This window comes from Microcebus murinus, chromosome 24 (assembly GCF_040939455.1).
Source record: "Microcebus murinus isolate Inina chromosome 24, M.murinus_Inina_mat1.0, whole genome shotgun sequence".
In the NCBI taxonomy this organism is placed as follows: domain Eukaryota; kingdom Metazoa; phylum Chordata; class Mammalia; order Primates; family Cheirogaleidae; genus Microcebus; species Microcebus murinus.
Window position 1 is genome coordinate 4,382,228 of NC_134127.1, and position 24,556 is coordinate 4,406,783.

Here is a 24,556-nt window from a genome sequence, read left to right on the forward strand (position 1 = left end):
GGGTAGGGGAAAGGGGCAGAAAGCCCAGAAGGGAGGTAGCACTCCACCACTGAAAAACAAGAGCTACTGGGAGTGGTGACTCACACCTGTGATCCTAGCACTCTGGGAGGCCGAGGCGGGTGGATTGCTCGAGGTCAGGAGTTCCAAACCAGCCTGAGCGAGACCCCGTCTCTACTACAAATAGAAAGAAATTAACTGGCCAACTTATATAGAAAAAATTAGCTAGGCATGGTGGCGCATGCCTGTAGTCCCAGCTACTCGGGAGGCTGAGGCAGGAGGATGGCTTGAGCCCAGGAGTTTGAGGTTGCTGTGAGCTAGGCTGAGGCCACGGCACTCACTCTAGCCTGGGCAACAAAAAGCGAGACCCTGTCTCAAGAAAAGAAAAAAAAAGAAAAGAAAAACAAGAGCCCAAGAGCAGGACAGCTCAGACTAGCCCACGTGTCCTCCCCCAACTGTGCGATCTTACCTTCTCCCGAGCCAGCCTGGCCTCAGCTGTAAGGTGAGAATAACGCTTGCCCTACTTACCTACAGGATCCTCGTGAGAACCCAGCGACGCTGCATAGCAAAGTGCTGTCGGAGCACTGTGCGGACAACAGTGGCTGGGACACGGGGGTAAAAAGAGCTCAGACAGGGCCCAACTCCTGGCCCTAGGGCGAAGGTGGCTTTTATTTCCTCTCTTGGGGAAAGGAAGGGGAGGGGAGCTTTCCCGGCACTTCAGCCTAGGGAAGGGGTGGGTGTGCCCCCAGAGGACAGGGCTGGGAGAGCCGGATGACCGATCGGAAGGGCTCGTCCTTGTCCACTTCCTGGCACCCGGCGGCAGGGCGTGGGCACGGAGCCGCCCCTGGGGTGGCGGCCCCTGCACTGAGGCAGGCACAAGGAGGTATCTGCTGGTGCTCGTGGAGAGGGAGGGCGGGCAGGTGCCCTGAGTGAGGGAGCAGGGGGCCGGGGGGCCAGCCCCGCGCCGCATGCCTGCCCAGTACGGGAGCTTTCATAGGCCGGGCTGGGGTGACTCTTCTCCCGAGAAGGGCCCGAGGGCCCACAGGCAACGCTCCAATCCGCTGGCTGGGCCTTCAAATGTCCATCTCAAACTGTGACTCCTCACCTGGGGAGAGAAGGGACAGAGGCCAGGTGAACAACGGGCAGGTGGTCTGGCTGATGTGGCGCGGGCCAGGGAAAGACACTGCGTCTTCATCCCGTTCCCTACGCGGGGAGCGGAGCCCAGGTTTACGCTGCCGAGGAGGGCGGGCGGAGCGCAGGGCTAGACTAGGAATTCCTGGAATTGCAAGCCAGAAGGTTCCCCGTCCAGCTGTGGTCTCTTTCTCAATACCAAAACGAGGAGCAGAGATCAGCTTTCCCCAGAGGGGAGGTGACGGTCCTGGATTTTCTGCAATTTTTATCATTTTTTTATAAAGATGGTTACTAGTGATTTTACAGAAAAGCAACCTCACTGAAAAATTTTCCTTAAACGTAAAACTTTTCTGAGCCTCTGTCCCAGTTTTTGGTTTAGAAAACGGCACACCTAACCTACAGGTTTACACCCAATAGCCCACGGGGTTAGCCCAACTCCGCAGCGAAGCAGCTGTTTGGATAATTCAGCCTGCACCACCCTCGCCCTCCTCTTTGCACAGAGATTTCCATGCAATCCATGCTGCAGCAGATCTTCTTCTTAAGGGAACAGCCTCTATTCACGGTATCCCAGGCAGGGCTGCTCCAAGGTTCTACATAACAAGATGCTGGCTCCGGTGCACGACGACAGGGAAAACTGGCCATTTCTCCTGGTTGTATTTGCATAAATATGTGGCTCCAAGAGCAGGAGGGTTGGCTTCTTATATCCAGTTAAGCTATGTCCCGCCCCCTCCCCTCCCCATCATAACGGTGTGCAGCTACTCAGCCATTATCTTGGGTTAAGAGTGGCCCATCCCGGGCCCCACTGGGCTGACCTTGCATTTGTTATGGGTCAGAGCAGCTCTGGAAATGGGGAGGGCAAGGTATGCAATGGAGGGGAGGGTGCCTAACAGCCTTCAGGCTGTGGTGACTCAACAATTTTGGGCGTTGACTAGCTCCACCCTCAACGGTCCGGTCCGTGCTGGGTTCAGGCAGAGAGTAGAGGAGGGAGGCACTGTGCAGCGACCACGTGGTTCTATCACGTAGACAGACGGCAGGTAACCACGCTGACGGTGGCTTCTGTCATGCTGCCCTCATACTGACACTCACCTCCCCCCTGCCACATTGCCCTCTGGGTCTGAGAGGCAAGTTGCTATGGCTTTAATGTGTTCCCCAGATTCATGTGTTAGACAGCTAACCCCCAAATTCACAGGTTGACTGGAGGTGGGGCCTTTGGGGGGATAATGAGGATTAGATAAGGCCACTAAAGAGGGGCCCCCACAAGGGGATCGGTGGCTTTAGAAGAAGAGAAAGAGAGACCAGGCGAGGTGGCTCACGCCTGTAATCCTAGCACTCTGGAAGGCTGAGGAGGGAGGATTGCTTGAGGTCAACAGTTCGACACCAGCCTGATTAAGAGCGAGATCCCATCTCTACTAAAAATAGAAATTAATTGGCTAACTAAAATTATATATAGAAAAAATCAGCCGGGCATGGTGGTGCATGCCTGTAGTCCCAGCCACTTGGGAGGCTGAGGCAGGAGGATCACATGAGCCCAGGAGTTGAGGTTGCTGTGAGCTAGGCTAACGCCACAGCACTCACTCTAGCCTGGGCAACAGAGTGAGACTCTGTCTCAAAAAAAAAAAAAAAAGGCTTAATGTAGTTTTCCTTGTTGGGTTTTGGACTTGGTTAGAGTCTGTTACTCCTTTCTTTTTGCCTATTTCTCCCTTTTGGAATGAGAATGTCTACCCTATGCCTGTCCCACTATTGTATTTTTGAAAGTAGGCCGGGCGCGGTGGCTCACGCCTGTAATCCTAGCACTCTGGGAGGCTGAGGCGGGAGGATTGCTCGAGGTCAGGAGTTCGAAACCAGCCTGAACAAGAGCCAGACCCCGTCTCTACTATAAACACAAAGAAATTAATTGGCCAACTAATATATACAGAAAAAATTAGCCAGACATGGTGGCACATGCCTGTAGTCCCAGCTACTCGGGAGGCTGAGGCAGGAGGATTGCTTGAGCCCAGGAGTTTGAGGTTGCTGTGAGCTAGGCTGACGCCACGGCACTCACTCTAGCCTGGGCAACAGAGTAAGACTCTGTCTCAAAAAAAAAGAAAGTAGATGACTTTAATTTTCAGGCTCAAGGAGGGGACTTGACCTCGAGTCTCACCCATATCTGACTCAGATGTGACTCTGGACTTTGAACTCGAGTGGGCGCTGGAATGAGTTAAGACTTAGGGGTCATGGACATGGAAGGAATGTATCTGTGTGTAAGAAGGACATGAGTTTTGGGGGGTCCGGGTGGAATGCTATGGTTTGACTGTTTCTCCTCTTTGAAATTTATGTTGAAATGTAATCCCCAATGTATTACGAGGTGTGGCCTTTAAGAGGTGACTGGGTCATGACCGCTCTGCCCTCACGAATGGATCGATCCATTCGTGGACTAATGGGTTATCACAGACTGTTACAAAAAGCCAGGCCAGTTCTCTCAGGTGTGACCCTGTCACTCTGTGACGCCTTCTGCCACGTGATGACGCAGCACGAGGTCATCACTGGAATCCAAGCAGATGCAGGCACCAGGCTCCTGGACCCCCCAGCCTCGAGAACTGTAAGAAATAAACTGCTTTTCTTTATAAATTATTCAGTCTCAGGTAGTCAATTAAGCAACAGTAAACAGACTGATTGATCCTAGCACTCTGGGAGGCCGAGGCAGGAGGATCGCTCAACGTCAGGAGTTCAAAACCAGCTTGAGCAAGAGCGAGACCCCGTCTCTACTATGAATAGAAAGAAATTAATTGGCCAACTAATATATATAAAGAAAAAACTAGCCGGGCATGGTGGCACATGCCTGTAGTCCCAGCTACTCGGGAGGCTGAGGCAGGAGGATCGCTTGAGCCCAGGAGTCTGAGGTTGCTGTAAGCTAGGCTGATGCCACGGCACTCACTCTAGCCTGGGCAACAGAGTGAGACTCTGCCTCAAAAATAAATAAATAAATAAATATAGAAAAAATTATCCAGACATGGTGGCACATGCCTGTAGTCCCACCTACTCGGGAGACTGAGGCAGGAGGATCGCCTGAACCCAGGAGCATGAAGTTGCTGTGAGCTAGGCTGATGCCAACACTCTAGCATGGGCAACAGAGTGAGACTCTGTCTCAAAAAAAAAAAAAAAAAAGAAAAAGAAAACAGACTGAGACCCAGGTAACTGCTGCTTGTCTTAGACGTGTTGTTCCCAAGGTGATTATGAATCACCTCCCGCAGGCCCCAGATAGACGGATTCTGCTACTATCAGCAGGGCAAGCTCAGCGAGGTCCCAGCTGGTTCCTGCCTGGGCTTGGGGTGCTGCCCCGGGTGCAGGGCCAGAAGATCCCAACCTGACTAACTAAGGTCGCCGGGAAGTGCTCAGGCTGCATCCTCCTGCGGCAGGCGCTCGGGCGCTCTGCTGAGCCAGCCAGGATGCCACAAAGAGAGCATTCACAGGCACTGCTGCCGGGTGCCTGCTCTGATCACTTGGGAGGAGGGGACACCAAGAAGGGACCTAGCTGTCAAAAGTGCAGAGACAACTGGCCGCATTGTTTCCACCTGCCTCCATAAAGATCCAGTAGGGGATGAACTCCCTGACAGGAGCCATCCCGGATGTGTTTCTTATCTGGTAGACGTGTATTTTCCTAGAGGGCAAGTACAGCATGTCTTTGATAAGCTGTCTCTCTTTTTTTTTTTTTTTTGAGACAGAGTCTCACTCTGTTGCCCAGGCTAGAGTGAGTGCCGTGGCGTCAGCCTAGCTCACAGCAACCTCAAACTCCTGGGCTCGAGCGATCCTCCTGCCTCAGCCTCCCGAGTAGCTGGGACCACAGGCATGCACCACCATGCCCGGCTAATTTTTTCTCTATATATTTTTAGTTGGTCAATTACTTTCTTTCTATTTATAGTAGAGACGGGGTCTCGCTCTTGCTCAGGCTGGTTTCGAACTCCTGACCTGGAGCAATCCGCCCGCCTCGGCCTCCCAGAGTGCTGGGATGACAGGCGTGAGCCACGGCGCCCGGCCAGATAAGCTGTCTCTTGCACCGCGAACATCATGGGTGTGTTCCAGGTGGTAACGCTTCAGGGACAATCGCACAGAGGCGATCCCTGAAAGCTGCCGTATATACGCAGCCACTGTCATTTCAAACACCCTGGCCACTAACCACAGTACCTGGCGGGGCCAAACCACCTTTCCTGGGGTTCTGGGCCCCTCCCAGGGGAAAGTTGGTACCACTGAGAGTTCTCCCTCCCGGCCCCTGCTCCAGCTCTCCGCACTCCGAGCTGCTCCATAGAGGGTGGGGCACAGTAGCCAGCATCCCCTCTCCCGAGAATCCCCCCCTGGGGGCAGGGCGACACGGTCCCCTCCCCAGGGAGAGCCTGGCCACTCACCGCCCGCGCGCTTGTCTTCCGGGCTGCTTCGCAGGTGGTTGTGGCTGGCTTCCGTGGGGGGCTCTTCGCTGGGAGGGCTGGTGACCCCGGGGATGGTGGGCAGATCCCTCGGGGGCGTTTTGGTCACAGGTGAGTTCCGACACTCCATCAGGAATTTCCGGTCATAGATGATCCTGGTACCTGGAAGGGCAACAGGGAGGTTGGTAAAGGCCCCTTGAACCCCCTGCCTGCGGGCTTTCCTGTTTCTCTGAGGTGTGGCTGCAGCAAAGGCTGCAGGTTCTCTGGTAAAAGGCAGACCAATAATCCTGGCACTCTGGGAGGCCGAGGCGGGCGGACCGCTCAAGGTCAGGAGTTCAAAACCAGCCTGAGGGCCGGGCGTGGTGGCTCACGCCTGTAATCCTAGCACTTTGGGAGGCCGAGGTGGGCGGATTGCTCAAGGTCAGGAGTTCGAAACCACCCTGAGCGAGACCCCGTCTCTACTAAAAATAGAAAGAAATTAATTGACCAACTAAAAATATATATACAAAAAATTAGCCAGGCATGGTGGCGCATGCCTGTAGTCCCAGCTACTCGGGAGGCTGAGGCAGGAGGATCGCTGAGCCCCGGAGATTGAGGTTGCTGTGAGCCAGGCTGACACCACGGCACTCACTCTAGCCTGGGCAACAAAGCGAGACTCTGTCTCAAAAAAAAACAAAAAACAAAAAAAACACCAGCCTGAGCAAGACCCCGTCTCTACTAAAATAGAAAGAAATGAACTGACCAACTAAAACTATATATAGAAAAAATTAGCCGGGCATGGTGGCGCATGCCTGTAGTCCCAGCTTCTTGGGAGGCTGAGGCAGGAGGATCGCTTGAGCCCAGGAGTTTGAGGTTGCTGTGAGCTAGGCTGATGCCATGGCACTCACTCTAGCCTGGGCAACAAAGTGAGACTCTGTCTCAAAAAAAAAGGGCAGGCCAAGGAGGGGTGAGGTTCACTCAGGGCTGGGTGCAGCCCAGGACCCTGCTGCTTCCAAACCACCGACTCCCCTTCACAGGGGGTGTTCTGATGGATGGGGCCGTGGGCCACCGGACTGCACCAGCGTCTTCTCAGAGCCCCATACACCCTGAGCTTTGTCCCTAAAGCCCCTCACAGCTCACCCATGACTGCTTGGTGTGAATTGCCCACAATAACCACATCCCACAGTGCAGAGAATGCATTTCTATTCATCATACAGCCCCGTCCTTACAGCAATCCTGTAGGATACCCAGAATAGCTTCTTGTTTTCTTTTTTATTAATATTAATAATTATTTTATCAATAATTTAGAGAAAGGGTTTTGCTCTGTCACCCAGGCTGGAGTGCAGTGGTGCGGTCCTGGCTCACTGCAGCCTAGAACTCCTGGGCTCAAGTGATCCTCCTTCCTCAGCCTCCCGGGGAGCTGGGACTACAGGCACGTGCCACTGTGCCCAGCTAATTTTTGTTTATTTCTTTGTAGAGACAGGGTCATGCTATGTTGCTCAGGCTGGCCTTGGCCTCAAGCAATCCTCCTGCCTCAGCCTCCCAAATCCCTGGGATTACAGGCTTGAGTCGGGGCGCCCAGTCCAGAATTGGTATCTTTAACCCCATTTTACAAATGAGCAAACTGAAAATTAAGTGATTCACCGGAACTAGTAAAAATGTGAGCTTTGGCCGGGCGCGGTGGCTCACGCCTGTAATCCTAGCACTCTGGGAGGCCGAGGCGGGCGGATTGCTCGAGGTCAGGAGTTCGAAACCAGCCTGAGCAACAGCGAGACCCCGTCTCTACTACAAATAGAAAGAAATTAATTGGCCAACTAATATATAGAGGAAAAAATTAGCCGGGCATGGTGGCGCATGCCTGTAGTCCCAGCCACTTGGGAGGCTGAGGCAGGAGTATCGCTTCAGCCCAGGAGTTTGAGGTTGCTGTGAGCGAGGCTGATGCCATGGCACTCACTCTAGCCTGGGCAACAAAGTGAGACTCTGTTTCAAAAAAAAAAAAAAAAAAAAATGAGAGCTTTCCTGCCTGGGCTTTGTGGAAAGGAGTGAGGGGGAGACGGGTGGGCTCTGCCTGCCCCACAAAAGGCTCCCCACTGAGTCCAGAGGCCCCCAGCAGGCCTCTGCCAATGAGTCACAGTGCCCTGCATTCTAGCCCTGCTCCTGTCACTCCTTTGGCAAATGTCCGCACTGCCTAGGGTGAGGACCTGTCTTACGGAATGATTCTCTACCCCAAAACCACACACAGACCCACCCCGTGTGAGACCCGGGACCCTTGTGGCAGAGCCACTTGATCTATCAAACGACAGGAAACAGCGAGGAGGTTATTCTTGTTCAGTCCTTATTTAATCCCAGGAGGGCCCGGGTCAAACCTAACATCTCTACGGCGCCTGCCCGGAGCTCTCTTTTCAGCAGGGTAGGCCTCGGGCTGGAGCCCTTCGGCAGACAGTGGAATCCAGGGAGCGCTGGCTGTTGTCATTGCATTTCTTTTTATAGCTACTTTCTATTTATGGCAAGTGACTCTGGTTTTCCATATATAGTAGTGATATTGTTTCCTCTTAATACATAATGATATATTGCCTATGTAATATACTATTTGTTCAGCATAATAATATAAATTTAAAAGGTGATACAAAGAAATACTAAATATCTGTACAGCAGAATGCAAGCGTGGTAATAATTTGCAGACGGACCATGGGTTTTTTAATTACTATTTTTTTATTATTTTTATTTTTTGAGACAGAGTCTCACTTTGTGGCCCAGGCTAGAGTGAGTGCCGTGGCGTCAGCCTAGCTCACAGCAACCACAATCTCCTGGGCTCAAGCGATCCTCCTGCCTCAGCCTCCCGAGTAGCTGGGACTGCAGGCATGCGCCACCATGCCCGGCTAATTTTTTGTATGTGTATTTTTAGTTGGCCAATTAATTTCTTTGTGTATTTATAGTAGAGACGGGGTCTCGCTCAGGCTGGTTCTGAACTCCTGACCTCGAGCAACCCACCTGCCTCAGCCTCCCAGAGTGCTGGGATTACAGGCATGAGCCACTGCGCCCGGCCCGGACCACGGTTTAAGGGCTCCAGGAACATCCTTCCTCACCAACAGCCCTGGAGTCGTGCCCTCACTGGAGGGCTATAACGAGTGACATTAGAACAGCTGAGAGTCTTTTTTTTTTTTTTTAATTTTTAAGGATGCATAATCATTGCACACATTGAGATTCCTTTCTTGATGGCCAGCACTGGACTCCGTAAGGCCCCAGAGAGGAATCCATTTCCATCCTGAGACCTGAGTGTGAGTTAACGAAAGGGGCTCCTTGCGCTGCGGCAGGCCCGGGATGCAGAACAGGGAGTAGACCGGAGAGACACACCTAAGCCGACTCCGGGCTGGCTCTGGCCCCTCTAGGCAGGCACGGGTCTCGCTCCTCTGTCCCCTTGCCCACGAGGCGGTGGTGCTGAAGCTGAGAGCCCTGCACACCACCCAGCGAGCTGCAGTTCACAGCTCAGACTCTTAGGGGCCGGGGCGTTAAGGGGCCTGGCTGCACTTTGGGCTGTGTGCACAAGGACTTGTGTTACCTGTGTACGTCAATGCCTGCGTGCGTGAACGCACACACACGCACACACTCGGCTTTCGGCCTCAGCCTCCTCTTCTGTGATATGCAGAGCTGTGCACCTTCAGGCCTGAGTGCCTAGGGGCCCGCCCGGTAGATCAGAACAGCGGCCCCTCTCTTCTCAGGGTAGGGGATGGGGTAGGAAGAGAAAAAAAAAATTCCAACTGTCTCTCTTTTTAAAGTGACCCAGATTTATTTTGGTTTTGGAAGCCAGAAGGGGCATCCACTCTGTAGGGGTTAGGGCTGTACAACCTTCCCCCATCCAAAGCAGGAAATGCGGTGACCTCAGGGCCCAGGCAGTGGGGGTGGAGGCTCAGGGCACGGGTGGTGGGATGTCCTGGCTCTGGAGAGGGGACTACTTTTCTCTGCTGTTTCTTAATCTTCAAAACTAGAGGGCTAGGCGAGGCGGCTCACACCTATAATCCCAGCACTTTGGGAGGCCAAGGAGGGAGGATCACTTAAGCCCAGGAGTTTGAGGTTGCAGGTTGCAATGAGCTATGATGTCACCACTGCACTCTAGTCCTGGGCGACAGAGGGAGACACTGTCTCAGAAAACAAAAACAAAAAACCTCAGCAAGAATCTCCCCTCTTCTTCTTCCCCCCTGACTCGATTAGTTCACCACAGAGTAGGGAACTGATCCTGTTCAAGTGAAAACTAAGAGTTGGAGATTCGGCAGTTTTGAAACGGAGCCTGGGCGCTTCTCTCCTTGTGGCCACCGCCTAAGAGGCAGCAGCCAAAATGAAGCGCCATCCCTCTGTGACTTCTGTCCGAAGCAAGAACCGCAAATGGCATTTCAACGCACCTCCCCACACTCAGGAAGACTGTCTTCCTCTCCTTCCAAAGGGCTGAGAGACAAGAACAACGTTTGATCCAAGCCCGTCCGAAAGGATGATGAATTTCAGGCCGTGCAAGGACAGTATAAAGGTCAGCAGATTGGCGAAGCCGTCCAGGTTTACAGGAAGAAAAGTACATCATCTTGTCTATGGCCATGTCACCCTGAACATGCCCGATCTTATCTGATCCCGGAAGGAATATGTCATCTGCACTGGACGGTGCACAGGAAAAGGCTAATGGCACAACCGTCCCTGTGGGCAACCACCCCCCAAGGCCGTCATCGCTGGGCTGAAACCGGACAGAGCCTGCAAAAAGATCCCTGAACAGAAAGCCAAATCTCACCAAGTGGGGAAGAGGAAAAGGGCGAATACAAGTAAGAAACAACCGAGAAGATGCAGGAACATAAAGTATTCTTATATGTTATACAACTCTCATTAAAAACTGCCAAAAAAGGCCAGGCGCGGTGGCTCAAGCCTGTAATCCTAGCTCTCTGGGAGGCCGAGGCGGGCGGATTGCTCAAGGTCAGGAGTTCGAAACCAGCCTGAGCAAGAGCGAGACCCCGTCTCTACTATAAATAGAAAGAAACTAATTGGCCAACTAATATATATAGAAAAAATTAGCCGGGCATGGTGGCGCATGCCTGTAGTCCCAGCTACTCGGGAGGCTGAGACAGAAGGATCGCTTGAGCCCAGGAGTTTGAGGTTGCTGTGAGCTAGGCTGACGCCACGGCACTCACTCTAGCCTGGGCAACAAAGTGAGACTCTGTCTCAAAAAAAAAAAAAAAAAAAAAAAAAACTGCCAAAAAGGCCGGGCGTGGCGGCTCACGCCTGTAATCCCAGCACTCTGGGAGGCTGAGGTGGGCGGATCGCTCAAGGTCAGGAGTTCGAAACCAGCCTGAGCGAGACCCCGTCTCTACCAAAAATAGAAAGAAATTAATTGACCAGCTAAAAATATATATACAAAAAAAATTAGCCGGGCATGGTGGCCCGTAGTCCCAGCTACTCAGGAAGCTGAGGCAGGAGGATCGCTTGAGTTCGAGGTTGCTGTGAGCTAGGCTGACGCCACGGCACTCACTCTAGCCTGGGCAACAGAGTGAGACTCTGTCTCAAAAAAAAAAAAGACAAAAAAAACCCTGCCAAACTGGGGGGGGAAAAAGAACCAGGGGTAGCAACCTCCTGGAGAGCCTCTTCAAAGGTCTCTAGCCCTCAGTGATCTTTTTGAAAAAAATTGATAAAATACACATAACAAAACGTATCGCCTTAACCATTGAACAGGTACAGTTCAGCCGTGTTAGGGACGTCCTCAGGGTTGTGCAACCACCACCACCATCCATCTCCAGAACCTTCTACACCCACTAAACAATAACTCCCATCCCTCCCCCCCAGCCTCTGGCAACCACCGTTGTACTTTCTGTCCCTCTCGACTACCTTACACATGTGAGATCACACAGTATGTGCCTTTTTGTGACGGGCTTATTTCACCTGGCGTGCTGGCCTCAAGTTTCGTCGAGTTAGTTGCAGCATATGCCAGAGTCTCCCCTGACGCTCCACTGCATGTCTGTGCCACCTTCGGTTGACACATCTATCTGACTGTGGCCACCAGGGCTGCTTCCACCTTCTGGCCACTGTGGCTATTGCTGCCACGAACGTGGGGGTGCAAATGCCTCTTCAAGGGCCTGCTTTCAATTCTTTGGGGGTATATGGAGATATACACCCAGAAAGTAGCCCCATCGATTTTTTTTTTTTTTTTTTTTGAGGCAAGAGTCTCCCCTTGTTGCCCAGGCTAGAGTGAGTGCCGTGGCGTCAGCCTAGCTCACAGCAACCTCAATCTCCTGGGCTCAAGCGATCCTCCTGCCTCAGCCTCCCAAGTAGCTGGGACTACAGGCATGCATCACCATGCCCGGCTAATTTTTTCTATATATTTTTAGTTGGCCAATTAATTTCTTTCTATTTATAGTAGAGACGAGGTCTCGCTGTTGCTCAGGCTGGTTTCGAACTCCTGATCTCGAGCAATCTGCCTGCCTGGGCCTCCCAGAGTGCTAGGATGACAGGCGTGAGCCACTGCGCCCGGCCTCGATTTTCAAATCATTGATTGCACTCAAAAGAGAGAAAGGAAGAGCCTCTATGCCCTTTGTCCTGTGGCTGGGGCACTCACTTAGAAATAAAAGTCCTCATTTGAACTAATAGAGTCCACAGAGAGAATGCCAGCAGAGGTGGCACGCACAATCCCCTCCCCCCATCAGCGTATTTCAGCTGGGAGTAAACAGTAGTGTTCAGAAAGTCAGCTGACACCCCGTCAAGCCAAGCCTGGAGGGAACCACGAAGCCACCTGACTCCGCTCGGGTCAATAAGGAACAGGAGCTGGAGGCTGATGCAACAGAAGTGAGTCTCCCACGGAAGCTGCTGCTGCCTGTTACCCCTTTTTCCTTCCATCGCTCCGTGTGAGATCCGCCACTGCCCTTTCCGATGACAGCGATCTGGAAACTCCCTAAGCCTCCCGCAGGTGGGGCAAACGCAACAAAACGCAAGTCCCGTGTTGTCAAAACGACAACCCTTGGCTGCAAACGCTGCCACACAGCTCCTGGAGCCAGGGACTCGCCCGTGTAGAAGGTCAGGAAGTGCAAACGGGGGCCGGGGTGGGACCTTGGCACCCTGCAAGGCTGCCGGTCAGGTGTGGGCTGGCAGACACCTCTGTGTGCGTGTGCGCGTTTGTGTGGCGGGGTGGAGAGCCTATTTCCTCACCGGGCCTGTCCCAGACCTTTCTCTAGGGAAAATGACCCACCTGGGTTACTACAAACAAGAGCATGAAGTGCTTTTGAGGATCTAGGTGACTTCCAGATGACATTTTCTCCTGCTCTGCCCTCAGAAGTCAGGCTAAACACCAAGAACAAGACATAGAAGCACACACGACAACTGGGACGCAGGCAGGGCTCCAACTGTTACCCCAAATCACACTAGAGACAGAAAGCGGGCCGGGCGCGGTGGCTCACGCCTGTAATCCCAGCACTCTGGGAGGCTGAAGCAGGAGGACTGCTTGAGGTCAGGAGTTTGAGACCAGCCTGAGCAAGAGTGAGACCCCCGTCTCTACTAAGAATAGAAAAATTAGCTGGGCGTCATGGCGCGCACCTGTAATTCCAGCTACTCGGGAGGCTGAGACAGGAGGATGGCTTGAACCCAGGAGTTTGAGGTTGCTGTGAGCTAGGCCGACACCATGGCTGTCTACTCAGGGCAACAAAGTGAGAGTCTGTCTCCCCCAAAAAAAAAAAAAAAAAAATCAGAAATTTTCTTGAATCACAAAAAATGGGACTACAGGCACCCATCACGACGATGCCCGGCTACTTTTTCTATTTTTTGTAGATACAGGGTCTTGCTTTGTTTGTTGCTCAGGCTGTTCTTGAACTCCTGGCCTCAAGCCATCCTCCCGCCTCCACCTTCCAGAGTACTAGGATTACAGGCGTGAGCCATGGCACCCGGCCTTATATATTTTTTAAAATATAAAACTATAGTAAGGATATAGGGGCATTAATCAAATAAGTAAAGACACAGGATCAGAATCTCCTTTTTCAGTAATTCAAGTTAAAATGCCTCGGCTGGAGCTAGGTAGGCTCCTCCTTCCCTGCACACAGAAAAAGCCCAGGGGTCTCTGCGGGGCTAGCGACACCTGTGACACCTGTCCAAGCCGCCGTCCACCATCACTTGAAAGGTCTATGTTGGACTTGAACTCCACGCAGAAACTGTACTCAAGTATAGGACGCTGACCACGTCCAGGGACAAAGGTGTTAACCCTCGTCTACACATTTGGCAAGCTCGGCTCAATCCCCCTCCTTTTGGGTACATGTGCTGGTCTCCCCGATTTACTCGCTGAACCCCCACTTTGGACCAACAGCACGCGAGGTGCCAGGGCTGCAGGGAGCAGTCGGATGCAGTGAAAGCTCCCTTGACCATAGACACTCACAATTCAGTAGGAAGTAAAGGAACGATTACAGGTCCGAGTGTGTGAGGTCCACAAACAGAGGCAAACGTGGGGACCACAGAGGGGCAGAGATTCCAAGCTCCCCATCTTCCTGCTCCCAGCCAGCCTGACCCTCAAGCCCCGGCCCAGAGAAACATCCATCTCACTCTGATTCTGCTCAGCTTTCCAAAGGGCAGGCGGTTGAGGCTGAGCCAGACTGCAGAAGAAACTGGGGTTGCAGTGTGGGAACCCAGCACTGCATGGGGAGAACAGAGGAGGACTCCCCCTTCCCAGGCCTCAAACCATTTGTGTAGCTGGGATCGAGCCCCTCTTGGGTGCCGGCAGCAGAGTTCAAGATTCAGCCTTAGGCCGGGCGCGGCAGCTCACATCTGTAATCCTAGCACTCTGGGAGGCCAAGGCGGGAGGATTGCTTGAGGTCAGGAGTTCGAAACCAGCCTGAGCAAGAGCAAGACCCCGTCTCTACTATAAATAGAAAGAAATTAATTGGCCAACTAATATATATAGAAAAACTTAGCTGGGCATGGTGGCGCATGCCTGTAATCCCAGCTACTAGGGAGGCTGAGGCAGCAGGATTGGTTGAGCCCAGGAGTTTGAGGTTGCTGTGAGCTAGGCTGACGCCATGGCACTCACTCTAGCCTGGGCATCAAAAGTGAGACTCTGTTTCTCAAAAAAAAAAAAAAAAAAAGATTCAGCCTTGAACAACCTGTGGAGAATAACTGAGGTTGTTTCTTTCTTTTTTCTTTTCTGAGATGTTTTTGTTTTAATTATAACAGAGGTTTTTTTCTAATTGAAAGCTTTTGAAACCCAGCTCTTTCATTTGCTAGCTTTCGTGACTCTAAGCAAGTTATTACTTAAGCTCTTTGTGCCTCAACTTCCACTTCTGCAGAATGCGGATGACGACGATGATGATGATGATGTGGGTGCCAACTTCCTGGGGTTGCTGTGTGGATTAGAACAGTGGCTGACACAACGTGAGCCGTACAAATACCAGCTGTTATCACAGCCAGCATGCATGGGTCCAGGCGACATATTTCACCATTTACTCAGTCCCCTCCATACAGGGGACAAACGGGGGATGGGGGGAGGTACAGGGAAGCAACCCTGGGGGTTACACAGTGAGGGCATCCTCCATCCTTTCCAAGGCCACAGAAACTGAGAACTTGGGCACTTTGGTGGCCAGTATCTTCTGGAAGTTTAAACTCCAGATGTGCACCCGATTACAGGAATAGTATTTTTTCCTCGAGGCATGCTTTTCCAGCGATGATAATTTGCTTTGAATGTATAAAACAATATAGGCATTCCCCTAGGGTCTAGCTTCCTCACCTGTAAAACAAGGGCGTTGCAGTAAGTTCATTGAAACTATTTTTAAAGCACCGACCACATGCCATTTATTTTAGGACTTCCTAGTTGGCAGAAACTTAATGTACAAACAGCCTGGCGCTCGGAGGGCTCGAACCTGGGCTTGCACTTCCTACTCCCTCCACTCCCAGTTTCACTCCTCAGCTATTAGAGGGCGTAATAACAAAGTCCACACCTCATAGGCATATTGTGAAGATTAAATGAAATAATGAAGCCGGGCGCAGTGGCTCACGCCTGTAATCCTAGCACTCTGGGAGGCCGAGGCGGTGGATTGCTCGAGGTCAGGAGTTCGAAACCAGCCTGAGCAAGAGCGAGACCTCGTCTCTACTATAAATAGAAAGAAATTAATTGGCCAACTAATATATATAGAAAAAATTAGCCGGGCATGGTGGCGCATGCCTGTAGTCCCAGCTACTCGGGAGGCTGAGGCAGGAGGATCGCTTGAGCCCAGGCGTTTGAGGTTGCTGTGAGCTAGGCTGACGCCACGGCACTCACTCTAGCCTGGGCAACAAAGCGAGACTCTGTCTCAAAAAAAAAAAAAAAGGAAAAAAAAAGAGCAAGACCCTGTGTCTCTACTAAAAATAGAAAGAAATTAGATGGACAACTAAAAATAAACAGAAGAGCACCATCTAGGGGATGGTCATGATGGAGACTCAGACTTTTGGGGGGGGGGAAGGGGCATTTATTGAAACCTTAAAATCTGTATCCCCATAATATGCCGAAAAAAAAAAAGGCAAAAAAAAAATAAATAAATAAAAAATAAACAGAAGAAATTAGCTGGAGGCTGGGCACAGTGGCTCACACCTGTAATCCTAGCAACCTGGGAGGTTGGGAGTTTGAAACCAGCCTGAGTGAGAGGGAGACCCCGTCTCTACTAAAAATAGATAGAAATTAATTATATATAGAAATTTTATATATATAGAAAATATACATATTTTCTATATATTAGAAAATTCAAAAATCAGCCAGGCATGGTGGCGCTTGCCTGTAGTCCCAGCTACTGGGGAGGCTGAGGCAGAAGGATCGTTTGAGCCCAGGAGTTTGAGGTTGCTGTGAACCAGGCTGATGCCACGGCACTCAAAGCCAAGGCAACAGAGTGAGACTCTGTCTCAAAAATAAAATAAAATAAATATTAAAAAAAGAAATAATGAATGTCAAAGATTTTTGTATGCGAATAAAGTATGGCATGTATATAAGTGCTAGTAAAGAGAAAACCACTTGGGAGAGTACACACAACCAGAGGAAGATGTCACAGGCCAGGAACAGGAAGCCTTTTGGAGGCTGGCGAGCATTTATATTTGTACCTTCTGCTCGTGTAGTGCATCAATGGGCGCTTAGAGTTTCAGGTGGGGTGGATACAGCAATCACTGCGGCCACTGTCATCCCCTCTTGTCTGTGCTCAGAGCCTCACAAGCCAGGTCTTAATTCGCCCCCTACAATTCCCCACGAGGGGAGCCTCAACTTGCAGAAGAGGAAACTGAGGCTCAGAAAGGCTGTCCCTCACAACCGGCCAGAGGCAGACCTAGCCTGTCTCGACTTAGATCCCAAATGCCACCCACTGTTTAAAAGTAATTAGCAAGGCAGACTGGGCTGCCACCATTCAGCTAACACTCTCCAGACTTTTGCATATCTTTCCAGAACAGGATGTTCCCTGCCTGCAGTTCTTCCCCATCTTCCTGCAGTGCCCACACTCTGCTGCTGGCTGTGCCTTCTGCAAACTGAGCTGGGCTCGGTCCTCACCTTCCCCTGGGGTTCCCCAGGCAGAGGCATTCCTCCCCTGCACGGGGACGGGAGGCTTAGCAAGAGTACAGGGATGGAATTTCCTAGAACTGCTGCTCTCATTCCAGGGGGAGAGAGAGCATGCCATCAACAGGGTCAGGGGAGGTTTGAATGCCTGTGTTCAGACACAAGCCAGCAGCCGGTGAACAAGATAAAGATGCTCTGACAACCTGAAATCCAGTTCTGACCAGCAACAATCCGGAGTCAAATGTACAGACGTGCTGAGGTCTACCAGGGGGGACCCCCCTCTTCCCTCCCTCCCCACCACACACACCAGGCAGGAACAATGACATGCGTCTGGGCGGCTTTTCTTGCTGGGCAGTCTATTTAGCAAGCTGGACTATCTGCGAGGGAGAACAAGCTTGGTGACAGCAGCAGAGTGTGCTCGACCCAAGATCTGCTTTCGCCGCTGGCCCCCACGAGCTCTGCAAAGAGAAGCAAGATCTCCGCCTTTCTCAGCGGCCAGGAATCTTAGAAAGCTACCCGACACCAAATGAGGGGCCACTGAGTGGCAAAGGGCCCTTCTCACTAGCCTCTCCCTTAGGGACCCTGACACAGAAGGGAATAGACCAGTTTCTTTGAAAATTGGCTCTTAGAGAGACTTTTAGAACAAAATAGCTGAGATAATTCTTCTAACCGACGGACAGGTTCCTTCCCTTCCCTCACCTCCTCCCCTGACACTTCAAAGTGTACCCAGCGCAGTGTGGGATTAAGGCATCCCTGACATTCATTGCCAACAGGGAGCGCCCTGAAACGTGGCCGTTACAAACAGCGACAACTGCTGTCCCAGTCAAAGAAGGGAGTGGCCCTGTTGCGGGTTGAGATGCACGCCCTCGGAGCTCGGGTGTTGGTGCCCAGCCCCTAGGACCTTGGAATGTAACTGTATTTGGAGATAAGGTCTTTAAAGGGATGATTAAGTTAAGATGAGGCCGTTAGTTGCAGTGGGGCCCTGACCCCAATCTGGCCCGCTTCCCTAAGAGAAGAGATTTGGACACAGACACTGGGAGAGAAAACCACGTGCAGACTTGGGGACAAGGTGGCCATCTGCAGGTCAAGGAGAAGGGCCCCAGGAGAACCCAAGCCTGCTCGACGTTGACCTTGCACTTCCAGCCTCCGGAATTGCAAGAGAATAAAGTTTGTTCTTCGAGCCACCAAGTCTGCAACCTTCTGCAGCATTTTGTTAAGGCAGCTGTAGCAAACGAACAAGGGCTGCTCACTTTCCCCCTTCTATCCTGAAGAACAGAAGAGAGAAATCCATCTACACACACCCACACTTTTTTTTTTTTCTGAGACAGAGTCTCGCTTTGTTGCCCAGGCTAGAGTGAGTGCTGTGGCATCAGCCCAGCTCACAGTAACCTCAAACTCCTGGGCTCAAGTGATCCTCCTGCCTCAGCCTCCCGAGTAGCTGGGACTACAGACATGCGCCACCATGCCCGGTTAATTTTTTCTATATATATTACTTGGGCAATTAATTTCTTTCTATTTATAGTAGAGAAGGGGTCTCGCTCTTGCTCAGGCTGGTTTCGAACTCCTGACCTCGAGCAATCCGCTTGCCTCGGTCTCCTGGAGTGCAAGGATTACAGGCGTGAGCCACTGCACCCGGACACCCACACCCTTAATTCTTAAAGCAAGAGACCTGGTTCTTCACTCACACCATCCGCTTCCAATCCAAAGGGAGCGCTGAGCCCGACCGCACCCCCTGGCATCTCACTCCGGCCACGTTTTGGACTCCTGGGCGTGGAAACTGCACTCTGCTATTGCTAGTGCTCCAGAAAAGTCAAGGATGTCCACGTGGGAGTGCCGGGTGGACAGGGCAGGTGTGAACTGCTCTGAAGAGGGCCCCGAGGCCCGGCCTGCAGGAGGTTTGGAGGGCGAAGTGGAGGAGTTCCGGGTGGAGGTTGGTAAGGCAGGCACAGCCTGGAACTGACTGCCCCGTGGCCTGGCATCGTGGCCACCTGCATGGCTTGCTCTGCGGAGCTGGACACGAGGCCTTGAAAACAGGGCATGGGAGCTATGAGTCAGTGTTTTCGGGAAGGCCTCCTCTGTTCCTAAACCAACAGCTGATTCACAGGCTTGTGATCCGGGCCAGCTTCTACACCTGGACCTGGCTCTGCTGGCCACACGTCAGGATGGGCAGCAAGTTCCCTCAGAGAACTTGAGGCTTGGCCTTGGTGGAAGATTGTCTGAAAACGTTGTCCCCGTATCTCCTCCCATCCCCGTTTGCACAGGTGGCTTCTCTCATTCCGAGGCAGGCAGTTAGTCCCTCTCTCCTTGAACCTGCGCTGGCCCTGTGGCTTGCTTCAACCCAACAGAATACTTCAGAGAGAGCTCCCAGGCTGATCCCAGCAATGCCCCACACACGTGCTAAGACCATCTTGGACCTTCCAGTCCAGGGCAGCCCGGCTGCTGACTGCATGCAGCCATGTGATCGGCTCAGGCAAGATCAGCAAGGAATGACCAACAAAGAATGGACGGGAACAACAAACTGTTACGTTACTCAGTTTTAGGGAGACTTCTTCTCTGGCAATAGCTAACCAATACAGACATTTTCACCAGGACAGGTGTCCCTGGCCAGCTGGGAAGCCCCGCTACTCTGGACCTAGTATGTAAGCTCTCTCAATGAGCTTTCATGGGCATAACCATTAGATAACAAGACACCCATGTCCTCGGGCACCCAAATGCCAGTGGGCAGAAGCTACCTACTCTGGCCTAGTCAGCAATGCCAGGTGCAAACAGACAGGGAAATAAGAAGCATCGGTCAGTGCCTGAGACCCTGACCCCAATACTTGCTTGTTCAGGGTGAGAAAAAGTCATTTCCACTCCCCGCTCAATAATATCACCAAAATTAGTATCAGCAATACTGTTATCTGTAATACGAATGCTCCTTGACTTATGACGGGGCTACATCTCAATAAACCCATTAGAAGTTGAAAATATTTAAGTCGAAAATGCACTGAATACAACTGAGCTACTGAACATCACAGCTTAGCCTAGCGTAGCTTAACCATACTCAGAACACTTACATTAACATTAGCCTCCAGTCGGGCAAAACCACATGGCAACACAGTAGGCTGCGGAGTATGGGTTGTTGACCTCTCGAGGGTACAGGTACACACTGCACGTCACTAGCCTGGAAACAGGTTGAAATCCAAAAAGGATGGTTTCTGCTAACTGAGTGTGTACTGCTTTTACACTGTCGTAAAGGTGAAAAATTGTAAGTGGACCAGCTATAAGTGGAAAAGTTCAGTGAAAGTTTCTGCCCCCGGGACATTCTGAGATAGACAAATACAGGTTGGAGCCACTGGGCGCAGTGGCTCATGCCTGTAACCCTAGCAATTGGAGAGGCCAAAGTGGGAGGACAGCTTAAGGCCAGGAGTTCCAGATCAGCCTGAGCAGCAAAGCAAGACCCCTGTCCCTACACAAAATGGAAAAATTAGCCACGGGTGGTGGCGTACACCTGTAGTCCCAGCTGCTCAGGAGGCTGAGGCAGGAGGATCACGTAAGCCCAGGAGGTTTGTTTTGTTTTCTGGAGACAGGGTTTCCCTCTGTTGCCCCAGCTGGAGTGCAGTGGTGTCATCATAGCTCACTATAACCTCGAACTCCTGGCCTCAAGCTATCCTCTCGCCTTTGTCTCCCAAAGTGCTGGGATTAAAGGCTCGAGCCACTGTGCCCAGCCAGAGCCTAAGAGTTGGAGGTTGCACAGCAAGCTATAATGATATAATGACGCCGCCACACTCTAGCCTGGTCAACACGGTGAGACTGTTTCAAAAAAACAAATGAAATTTTTAAGAAACAACAATTTCTGCCCTCTAAGTGACTAAGGCCTCAGGACATAGGCTCTCGCCTCTGGGCCCAGCCCACATCCCCCTGTTCCTGGCACTGTCTGTTCCATGCCCAAAGCCGGGAGCTACTCCAAGGTAAGCTTCCTGGGCACAGACCTTATTTGTTTAACAAACAAGGTGCCATTAACACCTGCAGCCCTACCTGCTTACCTCTGATTAACCTCATGCAGGCACAGGCCATAGGTATGACCACCACCCAAGCCAATCCTGTAGGCTTGGGGGTCACACCTGCAACACGGAGCCTGATGGGGGAGGGGCAGAGGAATGTTTCTGACCCATTCAAAGGTTCTGCAGGTTAAGGGGCTGTTTATGGTGTCACCAGAGATTTTCAAGACTCCACAGACTCAAATATTCATATATGACACTCCCTTTAGCAAATTTCTCTTAAGTTCTCCAGACACCTAACCTCAGATCAGTGGCTCAGCCTGCAAAGGACCCCATCTCTACTAAAAACAGAAAAAATTAGCCAGGTGTGGTGGGGTACACCTGTAGTCCCAGCTACTCAGGAGGCTGAGGCAGGGGGATCGCTTGAGCCCAGGAGTTTGAAGTCGCTGTGAGCTAGGCTGACGCCACAGCACTCTAGCCCCTGGGCAACAAAGTGAGATTGTCTCAAAAAAAAAAAAAAAAAAGCCTGGCCCTCCACACCCTGATTTAGAGACTCATGCCAAACCCAATCTGAAGAGAAGCTCCCCTGGATAGGATCATCACTTTTTGCCAGACGCTAGAGATCTGCAAAGGTAAGAAAAGTTATATTCCACTCATCACTGAGTACTCAGAGTGAGGTTTGTGGACTGACCACTGAGCGCTGGTTAGAAATGCAGAATCTCAGGCCCCACCCACAACCTACAGAATCTGCATTTAAATGAGGCCCCCAGGAGATTCCTCAACAGGTTGACCCTGAGAAACAATACTCTGCTCAGCGGCAAAAGGGCCCAGGAGGTGACCATTTCTCATCAGGTCTAGCTTTTGTGCTCTGACTAAGAGGTGGGGGTGAAGAGGGCTTTGGAGAACAGATTCCACACTTTGGCTTAACCCAGGCAGCCCACGCTCGGGGGCTTTGGCAGAAGCAAGCCAGGCTGCCCTGGGTTACGGACTGTGTGCCGTGCCTGCCCCACTAAACACCCCAGACAAGAAAAAGCTGGCTTTAGGCTCCTGGCACTGCTAGCTTTCTTCCAGCTGATCTCAAAAACATATGCTATCTTTTGACCCTGAAGCCCCTTCCCCTGCTAAAAGACCTTCAAAGGGAGGGGGATTTGCCACAGCTGCCCCACTTCCCAGTCCAAAGTGAGAAGTGGATCAAACTTTCCTACAAACAGTACCCCTGGCTATTGCTTCCAACCTGACCCACCCTGCCTACCCAGCAACTGCAGGCCTGGGTGCCCACCTCCACAGATCACGCACACGTTCACACCCTCCCTTGTAGCAGCTCCAAAATGGTCAGGAAATGTCCTGGTAGACACTTCAGGACGGGGACAAAGGAGAACACCCTGAACTACAAAAGGCCAGCACGAGGGAGAAAGGGAGTCTGAGTCAAGAATGGCAACAAGAGCCCCTGCGAACTCTCCCTGGGATCATTTCTCCCTTCTCTTGCTTGCCTGGCTGCTGTTTCTCCTTCGATCTGGGGAAACGGCGTGACAATGCAAAACAGACGCGCGTTGAAGCGCTTGGGACCGTGTCTGCAGAATGAGGCGCACGGTGGGACAAGGACATCTAAGAAGATCCCTAGCAGCTTTAACACTGTGTGTTTTGGATCAAGCAGGCGAGGACGTCGGATCCGGCCGTGCTCGGCCGTGGCGGGACGGCTGCCTGAGAAGACAAGCATGTGGCCCCCCAGCCGCAGGCTAGGAGACAAGGCAGCAGCCCGCGCGCCGCCACGCCACGCCACGCGCCAGGATCTGTCGCGTTCTCGAGTAGTTTGGGAAGTGGCGTGGGGGAGGATGTAGGGGAGGGGCAAGGGGCCAGGGGGAGGGGGCAGTGCGAGGATGGGAGGGAAGTGGTGAGCACGGAGATTTCATCATGCAAACAGGCGCATAGGTTTCATCAGCGCCTGGGCGCTGGGCGCCCGTGCCGGGAGGGAACGCCTGGCTCCCGAAGCAGCCCAGGCTGGCCCCCACCCGTGCCAGCTCAGCTTCCTCTTCCTCAGCCTCTCACCGGGAGGTCACACGGTGCCTCCCCCCACCCCCAGACAGAAGGACGTGTTTTTCTGCACAGCCCTGCTCCCCGCGCCAGGCACCTCCGCGGAGGCCCCGCTCGCGGGAACGGGGCGCATGCCACAGGTGCCCGAGAGGTGCCTCGGGAAGCAAAAAAGGGCTCTGCACGAGTCATTTATCCCAACGGAGAACGCCCGTCCCACCCCATAAAAACTCCAGGCCAGGCCTCTCCTGGATGCCTGGGCCACCCTGCCCCAGAACCGCCCCCAACACCCACAACGCGCAGCACGCGGCGGCATGTGGCCGCGCTGGACGCGTGCGTGTCTGGGTGTCAGCTGTTTCTCCCAGAAGGAGGAAACCAACGGGGCAGTTTGCAGCCCGGGCTCTGGAAGGCGCACCTCGAGGGCAGGCCACCTCCTCGCTGGCTCCCTGATGCCCCTTCTCTGTTCTTTCCAGTCTCCGCGCCCCTGAGCCTGGACACCAGGTCCCCTCGGTGACCCCCGATCCCGCCTGCCCGCCGCCGCCGGAGCCCGCACGCGGCGCCCCAGAGCCTGCGCCTACCTCCCGGGGTGGTGCTGAAGAGAGTGCCGCCCGGGGTGGTGCTGTAGTCCCCGGGCGGGAGCTGCACGCCGTCGCCGAGCACCACCCGGCGAGTGGCCGGGATGGCCCGGCTCGGGGTCTGGCTGCAGCTGCTGCCCCCGGACATGGTCTCCTGCGCGCCGCGCCCGCAACCCTCTGGCTGCCCTCCCGCGCCTTCAGCCTCGCCCCGCCTCGCCCCCGCCCCCGCCCGCCCCGCCGAGGCCGCCCCTTCCGCCTCTTCTGCTCCACGCCCCTGGGATTTGTAGTCCGCGCCCGCGCCGCCCCACCCGGCTCCGGGCCGCCGCGCGCACGTGGGCTCCCCCGCCGCCCGGGGACAGACCCCGGCCGCGCGCGCACGGTCTCCCCCGCGCAGTCCCCCCGGGTCTGCCCCTGGTGCGCCCGGGTCCCTCCTGCCACGCTGGCAGGGACGGGCGGGGTGGCGGGTCCGGGAGCGTGCCGAGGTCAGCCCCGCGCTGGGTGGGGGGCGGCGACTGGGGGTGCTAGCCGACTCGGCACTCCGGGAAGGCCAGGTTTCTGCGTTAGGACATCCGGCCAGAGGTACCCCAGCGCTGCCTGTCCCAAGCCTCACTTCCTCAGTGGGAAAGTGGGACGTGCCTGATCTTTGCCCCTCTTCGGCTTCTTGAACATTCACCATATGGCTGGGGTTGGAGGAATGGCGAACTGTGCGCGTCGCCGGCCTTTGGAGAGGGTGTGGAGAAGGAGCGAACAGCCCAGCCAGCTGGGGGCTAAGGCCTAAACTTAGAGCTGAGGTGGAGATGGGGGTGAGGGAGGGGATAAGAGTTAGCAAAGAAGTTTTCAGATTACCCTGGAATTGGGTCCAACACCAAGCGTACTCCATGACAGTAGGCATTCAGGGATGGGGGGGCATGGAGGCATGAATGGATGCATCTTCAAGAAGATCCCTAAGCAGAGAGAGAGAAA

General features: G+C 53.1%; 1 protein-coding gene across 1 annotated transcript; it reads right to left on the reverse strand.

Annotated features, from left to right (window-relative positions):
• Positions 1–639: 639 nt before the first annotated feature.
• On the reverse strand, positions 640–23,817 carry EIF4EBP1 (eukaryotic translation initiation factor 4E binding protein 1). Its single transcript, XM_012762965.3, has 3 exons — positions 23,597–23,817; positions 5,508–5,687; positions 640–1,102 (listed from the first exon to the last, which is right to left on the reverse strand). Exons 1-3 carry the CDS (start codon positions 23,739–23,741, stop codon positions 1,071–1,073), a joined length of 357 nt encoding a protein of 118 aa, XP_012618419.1. The 5' UTR covers positions 23,742–23,817; the 3' UTR covers positions 640–1,070.
• Positions 23,818–24,556: the final 739 nt, after the last annotated feature.

Bases quoted from the DNA above. Each gene is read 5' to 3' on its own strand.
- EIF4EBP1 (XM_012762965.3), bottom strand. From the start codon at position 23,741: ATGTCCGGGGGCAGCAGCTGCAGCCAGACCCCGAGCCGGGCCATCCCG. The intron at 5,688-23,596 runs GTAGGCGCAGGC...TTGCCCTTCCAG, and splicing joins CTTCAGCACCACCCCGGGAG to GTACCAGGATCATCTATGAC. The intron at 1,103-5,507 runs GTGAGTGGCCAG...TTCTCTCCCCAG, and splicing joins GGAAGACAAGCGCGCGGGCG to GTGAGGAGTCACAGTTTGAG.